This window comes from Cyprinodon variegatus, unplaced genomic scaffold, assembly GCF_000732505.1.
Source record: "Cyprinodon variegatus isolate N-32 unplaced genomic scaffold, C_variegatus-1.0 Scaffold382, whole genome shotgun sequence".
Classification (NCBI taxonomy): domain Eukaryota; kingdom Metazoa; phylum Chordata; class Actinopteri; order Cyprinodontiformes; family Cyprinodontidae; genus Cyprinodon; species Cyprinodon variegatus.
This window is the reverse complement of record NW_015150835.1, coordinates 531,393-541,392: the sequence shown is the minus strand read 5'-3', so window position 1 is coordinate 541,392 and position 10,000 is coordinate 531,393. Positions and strand designations below refer to the sequence as shown.

The following is a 10,000-nucleotide window of genomic DNA, read 5'->3' as shown; positions in this document are numbered from 1 at the left end:
CTGTATATTAAAAAAACACCTAAAAATGTCCCCTTATTTGAGGGTATAGTCCAAAGAAACCATGTTTTAATTTCCACTTGTTCTGAGTTTACTGTTTTTTATTTTATATTAGCTACACAACATTCCCTACAGTCTGAGATTATTCATTATTATAGAAAACATTTTTATCTTCTCTTGTCGCGCAGATGGCAAACTAAGTGAAGACTGGGTCATAATGAATTTAACCCTTTAAAGCCCGATCCAAGAATAAAACAAAACAGAAAATTACTTTTTTTTGGTTTGAATTCCTTATTTGGCCTTTTAACAAAATATGTAAAAAGAAAAAACAAATACATTTTTGATATTAATAATTTATTACTATGCGATAATTCAAGATTATTTTTTGTGTAGTCTTCTACCCTCTGTTATCAGGTATATCTGATTGTGTACAATAGGATTTTGAGCAAAGTTTTTACCATTAAATTATGCAAAAGGTGTCAGACGCAAAACATTTCAGAAACCGTATGTGTCAAATACGATACATTTGGCATTACAGGGTTAAGAACGGAAATGGAGAAATTTAATAATCTAGAAAGGTTTCAATGCCAGTTAACTGCAATGAGAGCCATTACCCATGCATCTGAAGGACGTAAAATGGTGATGTGCAAATTGAATACATTTATTGCCCACCCTCATGGGGGTGGCAAATATCTTATTTAATCACATATTATTCAGACTGTCATATTGTTTATGAACACATGCCCTACTGGCTGTGTGTTGGAACAACAAAAAGCTAAAATCCTGGTCAAACACACAACTCTGCACATACATTAAATAAATTCACAACTTGCGTTCAAATAATGAGTTTATTAACAAAAATCATTCAGCTCCAAGTCAAATATATGTCAGTTAAAAACTCTAAACCAAAAACTAGTGAAACTCAACTACTATGTACAAAGAGGAAGGGAAAACATGGTTAAAAGCAATATTACAGTTTAAGATGGATTTTATATTCTAGGACCAAAGTTTATCTTGAAGAATTTGGGATATGGTCAAATTAGCTTTTCACTCATTTAGAGCAATTTGAATTTTTTTCAAACCAATTGACAATGCAAATCCATGAAACATTTGGTCAAATAATATTTTATTCAATGATTTGCTTAATCAGGAACCAGTAACCTTTAGTTAAATGATTCTTTACCCTCTTTGAAATAGCTAGCAGCGAATAGACCAGAGGATTCCATTAAATGACTTTGGTCATAAATTAGTAAGTGAAATGTAATGAGCAAATGAGAAAACACATGAATACTTTTATCAGTGTTTAGCATACAGTAGGAGCAGTTTAAATTATACAGTAAACAAACATTCTCATAGGACAGCCAACCTCCATTTCAATTTAGAAAATGTCTTATAGACCAAATGCTCTTTTCCATCCAGCGATCCAAACACAGCGACTTATTTCTATGTAGCACATATCCATTATTCAAGATAGGAGTTTTGGTGGGGAGTATATTTGTGCGTGTACATAGGTTTCCATAATAACAACACTTGTTTGTGAATGGAAGCTAGGTTCATGGGGAGTTTATCTACTCTAGCTTTTACTTGAGAAAGGCTTCAAATAAACTTTGTGTTCTAACAGCACAGGAGACCTCACAGTGCACCTCTGCAGCCAGCAGAACATCTCAACGAGTTTAGCGAGTTAACGAGTTTTAAAATAAACATTGACGCTGTTCCTTCGTCAGTGTTTGGAATACAGCTTGAATCCTAAAGATGCCTCTGCTCTAGAGAAGAAACTACTGTTATTTGTGAAATTCTCTAAAGCAGTTGTTGTTCTTGTTGAGGCACAGATGCACATTACACTTGGAGCATGTGTAGGTGCTCTGGCCTTTACATTTGGACCGCTTGCAGCGTCGCCGCTCACTTACAACCAGTGGCCAGTGACCCACAGCATCTGAACGGACTTCCAGCGTCGGCAGAGCCTTATTTGGACCTCGATATTTCTTTTTCTGGATTTCAACATCAGATGAAGGCGGCTCCCTCTTAATGTTGGAAATTTCCTCGTACTGCATGCAGAGTGCCTGTGCTATCGATGTCCTAAAAGCAAGCAGATCCTTCTGCTCCTTCCTGGGAACATCCAGCGAATCACAGTCCCGCTGATACAGCAGCCAGCTGTTTACAATAACTATATCGATAAAGTAGAAAAAGAACCTATGGTAGTACTTTTTGGACCTAAACTGGATGCGGTTAGATGCAATAAGCTCTCTGAGAGCATAGAAGCCGCCTAAGAACTTATGGTGCAGGCTAATGATGCTTGGGCATGTCACAAAAACATTGTGTTTCAAGTTTTTGTCCCATCTCCTGACTCTGGAAACAGAACGGGCGCCGGGGAAGTTGCTGGCAATGATCACGGCTCTACTGTCGAACCATTTGACTGCTCTTATCTCCACGTTGTCAATGGCGACCCGTCTCTCTTCAAACGTCCCTCTTCCCTGTTTCTTCATATCTGTGTCGCTGCTGAAACGGCACCCCTGGAGTTGGTTTTCCTGCATGGTCCCAAGCGCCGGTACCCCCTTATTCCCAAGTGCAGCAAACAAATCCAAGGAGGAAAACCAGTGGTCGAAATACAGCAGGTGATCCACAGGGGAGTGGACGGCTTTTGCGAGCCTTAAGACGATATTTCCATTTGCCCCGATGTCAGGATCCCCAGGTTCTGGATCCGTTTTCCCTGTGTATATATGAAACGCATGAACCAGGCCTTTTGTGTCGCAAAGTACAAAAATTTTATAGCCCCATTTATGTAGCTTCTTTGGCATGTATTGCTTTAGAATAGATCTGCCTTTGAAAGGGACAATCTGTTCACCGATAAACAGCATTTGGTCTTGAGGGAGAGCCTGAAATTTTTGGAGAAGAGAATCAGCAACAGGTCGGATTTTAAAAAGCTTGTCCTTGCTGGCTGCCATGTGGTTGTTGTCATTGAAGTGGAGGAATTTTGAAATTTCTTCAAAGCGGTCTCGAGACAACACATCAGCCACCTGCGGTACCCGACACTCAGTGGCCCAGTACATTCTTAACCTCGGCAAGCGTACCACACTCATATAAATGACACTCCCAATAAACTGCTCCAGCTCACTCTGATCCAATCTCAGAGCACAGTTTGGATTTTCTTGTGCACAATAGAGATTACTTTGTTGAGCGATGGTTTCCAAAAGCCCGGCGTCAAAAAAGTCCCGGAAGTATTGGACGGGTTCTCTGGTTTCATCGGCGTCAGGGAGGGTGCCTTGCCAAACCGGGAATTGTTTTGTGAAGTTCTGCTTCTGCGCACCGTCCCACGCTACCTCTTCCCATCTCCTCGAAGCGGCGGCCGATTGCCGCCTCGTAGTGGGAGCCCCGGTGCTGGCGGCTGTGTCATCATTCAAGTCAGAGTCTTCATCAGTGCTGCTGTCGTCACTTGGAGTCGCTCTGCTGTCATCGTCGCTGTCACGGTCACTGAGGCAGCTGTCGTCACTGTCGATGGGCGGGACTCCGCAGAAGGGTGAGGCGTCCATCTGAAAACAGAGGGCGGGAAATTCCTTTGTAACTCTGCACTGTAACCCAACCAAATCTTCTCTCATCAGGGATTAAACAATCCTTTAGCACATTTAGATAAAGCCCTGTTTTTCTCTGATTTATGTATGAAAGAATAATGAGTAAGATTAACAAACAGAAATGAAGATCTGTTGATAATGTGATGGATTTGTGAGGTTAAATTGATCAAAAACATTTCAGTTAATCACAGACCAACCCATAGGTGGTATTTAGGAGTGTTCCGCTGCTGGAAGGATAAGACTTTAATTAGAGAAGTCAAACATTTGAAAATATTAAAGGAAAATTCTAAGATATAAGCTAAGAGTCAATTCGGTCTGAGGGGGATTGATTTAAAATCTTATCAGGATATTTTGTGGTACTATATTTATAACAATAAATGTGAGCATAAAAAAAAATAATAATTTGGTTTGGCGGTGACTACATGCCACAGCTATAACAGCCCCACAATCACAATTACCATTCTTGAAAGTATATTTACCTCCGCCAAGGCGGTTATGCTTTATTTGTCCTGCTGCAGCAGAGTACTGTCTTAATAAAAGGCAGTAAAGAACATTGACTCGCTCTCACATCCAGTGAGCGCTGCACTCACAGAGTAACAGCTGTAAATTGGCTGAAGTAAGAAGGTTTGCCTCATTGCTTAAAAACTAGTTACCAGGATATTCTTGAATCAATTTATTTATCAGGATGTAGAGTTCATAAATAAGAAAATATAATTAATAACTTTCATTCATGTTTTAACTCTCTGTATGATAACATCCCGCATTGTGTTAATTTATACCTGTTCCCAAACCTGTGAAATATTATAGATTTTTTCTACCTGTAACTGTATGTTTTATATGGGTACCCGCCGATACCTGACCAGGTGCAGGACTCTGACCCTCGGCTTTTATCCAGGTCCACCTTGGGTGTGACCAGCCAATACTTGGTGATATTGTTACCACGGAAACTGGTAAAACCTCTCCAAATCTCATATTGTAATAATAACTCGCCTCAACAGATCCTACAGATATTCTTAAAATTTTAGCACCTGGGTTGGAAATTTCACAACTTTGTATTTCTTTAATCAAAGCTAATCCTTTACTGATTTTGAAGCCTTTATTTTGAAAATTTAGATACTTTAAAATGAAGGCCCTCAACATCTTCAGCTTTCTGACACACTGATCTTAGATCTTTTCAAGACTGTGGTTGGGGAGCCTTTATTTTAGAGGTAAAATCCCATCCTTTTGCCACTAAATTCATTTTAAGTATGTTGACCTTTTGGTGATGTGCAATGTTGATTTCTGGCAAACATGTAATATTATAAAAGGATATTTAATTCTATTTTGATTGGATCACGCCAGAACTTTATTTTCCTTTTTAGTAAATACATCAGAGAGAAGTTTGATTTTCCCAGGTTTATTTACACTTTTTAGTACCGCCTGTACCTTAAAGCAAGGTATAATGCACCGATATCCGAGTTTCTATGTTTTACATAAATAGTACACATTTTCAGCCGTTACGGCCTATTGTAGCGAAAGCGCGACAAACCAAAATCAGTGAATATGTTCGTGAATCTACGTCATCCTTCGTCCATTTCAACACAACAGCAGTGAAAACATCCCATGAGCTAATAAACATATACATTTATTGAACAACTACTTACCACGAAAGATAATTTTTGCAGTTAAATCGCATGTAGTCTCCAGACTTAATACTTCCGCCTTCACTGGCCGGAAGTACTTAACCCATCGACCAATAGAATTAGATTAAATCCTCCCCAAGCGTATGTCAATGTCGCCGCCATATTTTGAGTGGCAGTTTCTTTGAGATGCGGGCGCTACGACAAAGTCTGTTATCTACTTTCCCAAAATCCAGGGGCGTAGGTTTGATTTTAACTTTGATAGGGGCACTATTGGTCTGATGTCATTGGTCCTATGCAAAAATATGCACGCTCGTTTCTTTATGCTTGACGGGAAAATCAGGGTGTATTTCATTTAAAGAGAAAAGCAGCAATTCTTGCTACATTTATACAAAGTTTATAAGCACTACATACACTAGGTGCTGTTTATCAATGAATGAAACTTAACTGGCTCTGATGAATGAGGAATTAGGACTTTTTTCCTCTTTGAAAAGGTTTGCATTTGAAATTACCAGCGACTAAGACAGTAGGTAAATCTGTGCCTATTTAACAGAATGTAGTCTAAATATGTCTGTTATATGTGGATTTATACTTTTTTTTTTATTTTGAAGATATAGAATTGTGCATAGGTAAATAGAGGTAAAACTCACTCTTTTAAATGTTCTCTTTGTATCGTGAAACAAAGCGAAATAAAAGATTCAAGGGACACCAAATAAATGCATTGTATTTACATGTGCCCTGGGACTAGAAGAGGAACTGACACTGAGCACTTAATATATTAACCTCACTCTACAAGTTGTAAATCTAGGATGTAGTTACTCTATTTAACCCATTTCATGTATTTTATTTAGGGCTGACACAATTCACCTTATTAATCAATTATTGAAATATTGTCAAAAAATGTAGTAATCAATTAATCGTTAATTGGAGTATAGAGACTCTAAAACATGTCTTTAGCTCACAGAGTGACCCACTTAGAGCAGAAATTATACAAAAATTGTAAAAAAATAAATAAAGAAAGAATATTTTTTATTTTAGACAAAACATGTTTTCATCTGTCAATATTCTCCATCCAGAACTCCTCTACTGCTGCAACAACGCTGTTTTGTAAATTATAAACATATTATTCAATTGTTGGTAGGGACGCGTAGGTCGGTCCAAAATTTCGGTAGGGACATGTCCCTATAGTCCCTATGCAAACCTACACCCATGCCAAAATCACAGGATTAATACCAAAACCTAATGTCACAAAATTAATGCCCAAATTTAATATCACAAAAAGAATAGCTAAACTTAAAGAAGGCTATGGTGGAATACGTGTAGTGCCTCCTTGCATAATAATAAATGATGAGTCACAAGTTTTTTTGTAACACATCTGAAAAAGATGTGTTACGAAAAAACTTACTTTCTTCTATCTGACCAGATGTTGGTACGGAAAAGCAGTAGTCAAGAAAAAGTACCACGGTACGTATTTTTATCAAGTAAAAGTAAAATCGATCTATTTAGAATAATAGGATTGGAGTAAAACAGTAATTAAAATACAACTCAAGCACTAAGTGATGATAACATTCGATTAAATGTTAAAAAAAAATAATATATTAGACAGATAAAAGATACGTCTCTGTTCAAAATCTGGTATTTTAAAAGAATAAAGTAATAAAACAAAGCATTTTTTTTTATTCAACAAACACTGCGACTGATACTTCCAGCAGTAACATTACCTTTTGTGACAACTGCTAATTGATTCACCTGACCTCAGCAGATAGAAATTAACATTACAGTTTGTATAGAAACAGTCATCTTTATTTTTTCATAAACTACAAACTATCTCTCTGGTGTATTTTTGTTTAAAATATATATATATTATATAATATATATATTATAGCTTGTTCTACATTCACAGAAAGTATTCACTATGGGTCCAGATATCAAAATATAATCTGTTTCTCTGACAAACCTAAAAGTAGCAGTTCTTTGGAAAGCCCTGTGTGTGTTAAATACACATAGAAGCCATACAAGTGTCTTTATGTGAATCTGCCTATATTTGGCAAGGTTGCTTAAGAGACCCTTTAAATAACAAATAAGTAATAGTGTACCACTTATGCAATGATCTTCCTCATTAACTAAAATACAGTCTTTGCGTATTTTAAATTTCTACTTTTATTTATACATTTTTTTCATAAAGTGGGCCATAGCCTTGGACACCACTTCTTGTTTTTAATTGTGTTTACAATTAAACACATGTTTAAGGCTTCCATGTTTTACTGATGCAAATAAGCTCCTTTTTTTCCCAGCAGTTTGTTTTCTTTTGAACCGAGGCCTGGTGTATCTAAAACTGATCTTATTTAACAACTAATTTGGCTTTTTGTCAAGAAAACAACAACAGCAACAAAAAAATGAGGTAAGTAACATGCTACTGTTACTTTTTACAGATTGAAACTTTTAAAATGTATTTTTTCTAATGGTAAAGTCTTCATGCATCTTCTGCTGTTTTTTTGTTTTTGTTTTTTAATTTGCAGAAAAAGTCATGCAGAGCAAGACAGCCATCAGAAATCAGGCTGTAAACTGACCCTTCCTGCTCTGTATGACGATAAAAGACTCTTGCTCCAAAGGCAACAGTTTAAGAGGGACAAAATGCTGAACTGGGATGAACTCTACTTAACCCTACAGGGAGTTGATATTTCTAAGGTAACAATTATCTGTTCAGACAGACTACATAATTGTGGGCGTTTTAAAGGATAATATGAATTGAAATGCTGTCATTCCACTGAACTATTGGGGAATTATAACACTTCTTGCATCTGTTCTTTATTTTGTTTGAGTTTTTCTGATTTCAGGTTGTTTTTTTTTCCTGATACAGGTTAATGGGGCCTATAGCAACACCATGGGGCACCTCAAATCTCGTCACATGGAGATTAGCTATTGGCAGGCCCTTATTAAAGAGAGCATCCATCTGGTGGACAGTGAAATTGCCTATGTGGAGCAGGTACCTGTGTTTGCAGTGAAACCATCAGAACACAAAGTGAACTCTCTTGTGAGGTTGTCGATTGTGCCCTCAGATGAAAGAGATGGTAGAGCACTGCCTCCATGAGAGGAAGGTGTACAGTCAGCTCATGGGTCGCTGTGTGGCTCTCAGCAGATGCTTGGGCTCAGCCAGTCTGAACCATGACCAGGTCTTTGTCCAGCTGAAGAAAGAGGAGTGTCTGGCCATGGAAAACAGGGAGGTGCTGAAGAAGCAGGCTGTTATCATCCTCAACAAACTAAGGTGAGATATTTGAAGATGAAGTTTGAATTAATTGGACTGACACGAAAAGAAAATAAACAATGACTTCTGTCTCCCTGCTGCAGCTCTCTGAGGAAAATCCGGTATAGGCTAAAAAAAGATTTCCAAGACAAGCTCGAAGCCTTAAAAGTCACCACCAGATGCATCACATTTGAGATGACAACCCAATGCTCTGGCTTGACTGCTGGCCCACTCAAACCAACCCATGTGAGCTATGAGCAGTGGCTGTCTCAGTGTCAACACCTGAAGATGAGGGCTGATAAACTTGTGATGGACTCAACAAATTGCAGAGAAAAGCTGCAGTTCCTTTTGCTCAATGTAAGACTGCACTGGATCTGTAGTTGCTGATAAGAGCACCACATTACTGCCAGGAAGCTTCCTAAAAAAGTCTTGCTTTTGAAGTTGGGAAAAAAAAGCTTCTGCAGTTCTGGCTAAACCTATTTTAGTGCTGGATATCCAAAAAGTATGTTTTCTCCCTGCTTTTTTTCTTTCATAGTCATATCTGGTATTTGTTTCCGCTCTTCATTCTGTCAAAGTTTTCAGCACATTGTTGTTGAGTAGAGCTGAAGGTGTGGAATCTTAAGGCTATCCTCTTCTCTCCTCCTCTCTTTTTTTATCCATTTTAGCAAAACGAGCCCACAGCATGATGATGCAATCACCTTACTTGACACTTGGAGTTCTTGATTCTTTTAACTGTACCTCATGTCACTGAGTCCAGGGATTTCCTTTTTTTTTCTCCTCTAAAAAAAATTGTTAAAAAGGCCCTGTCATTGTGGGAAGCTGCTTTTTCAGACAGTTTTTAGTCAAGTGTGAAGGCACGCACCCCCTCAGTCCATACTAATGTACTGGTGCTCCAGTGAGTGAACCAAAAAGTACTTTGAAATAACCTGTGGCTATCCTTCTTTTGATATCTCCAGCTGAACGGTTCCAGTGAGCACCAGCACTGCAGGACCGGCGAATCACTCAGGAGGATGATCCATGACCTGACTGTGATCGGTGATAGACTGAATATGGAGAAACATCGGGTCAGTGTGCTGAACATTTTCACACAATCTCACACCATCTGACATTTTTTTGTACAATCATTGATTTTTCTGCAACCTCCAGATCAAGCTTGAGATTTCAGAACTGACCAAAGATGTTCAAAGATTGGACAGTCATATTAAGAGCTTATTTACCCCCTCCATTGCCACCCCAAACAGGCAGAACCTTGACGTAGCACACCAACGTCTGACCTTTGTGGAGGACAAACTGGCTAGAAATGCTCAACTCATTGAGGTAGCTCAGAGGTGCCGGAACATCCACCAGAGCTTCAGGCAGGCTGTCAACTCAGCTGTGGTTCTGAGTAACAAACCCAGCCTTCAGGCAGTCAAGGACAGCTCCGGCACTTAGGCTGCCCTGCACTAGATGCATCTTTTACAACTTCAGAGCTGCCAATAAAATGCATATCAGTGTCAAATCGTTTTCTTTTACTGTCCATCTCTCATGTTTTGTTTCAGGAAGGTTTAATTTGAAAGCCTGCTTTTGCCACTCAT

General features: G+C 38.5%; 2 protein-coding genes across 3 annotated transcripts in view; one reads left to right on the top strand and one right to left on the bottom strand.

The window, feature by feature from the left end:
• Positions 1-1,656: 1,656 nt before the first annotated feature.
• The window catches only part of LOC107092446 (piggyBac transposable element-derived protein 2-like), a 9,333-nt gene continuing 989 nt past the window's right edge, over positions 1,657-10,000 (bottom strand). The window contains exons 1-2 of one of the 2 annotated variants that reach the window (XM_015386938.1): positions 5,207-5,270; positions 1,657-3,524 (exon numbers count right to left, since the gene is read on the bottom strand). In XM_015386938.1, the coding sequence (XP_015242424.1) occupies positions 1,779-3,524 (1,746 nt within the window). In that variant the 5' untranslated portion in view covers positions 5,207-5,270 and the 3' untranslated portion in view covers positions 1,657-1,778. Of the gene's footprint in view, positions 3,525-5,206; positions 5,271-10,000 lie in introns of those variants that run through there. The other variant, XM_015386939.1, reaches the window with a different exon arrangement.
• On the top strand, positions 7,579-9,857 carry LOC107092451. The gene is made up of 7 exons (XM_015386945.1): positions 7,579-7,583; positions 7,702-7,870; positions 8,043-8,168; positions 8,242-8,447; positions 8,531-8,783; positions 9,383-9,490; positions 9,573-9,857. Exons 1-7 carry the CDS (start codon positions 7,579-7,581, stop codon positions 9,855-9,857), a joined length of 1,152 nt encoding a protein of 383 aa, XP_015242431.1.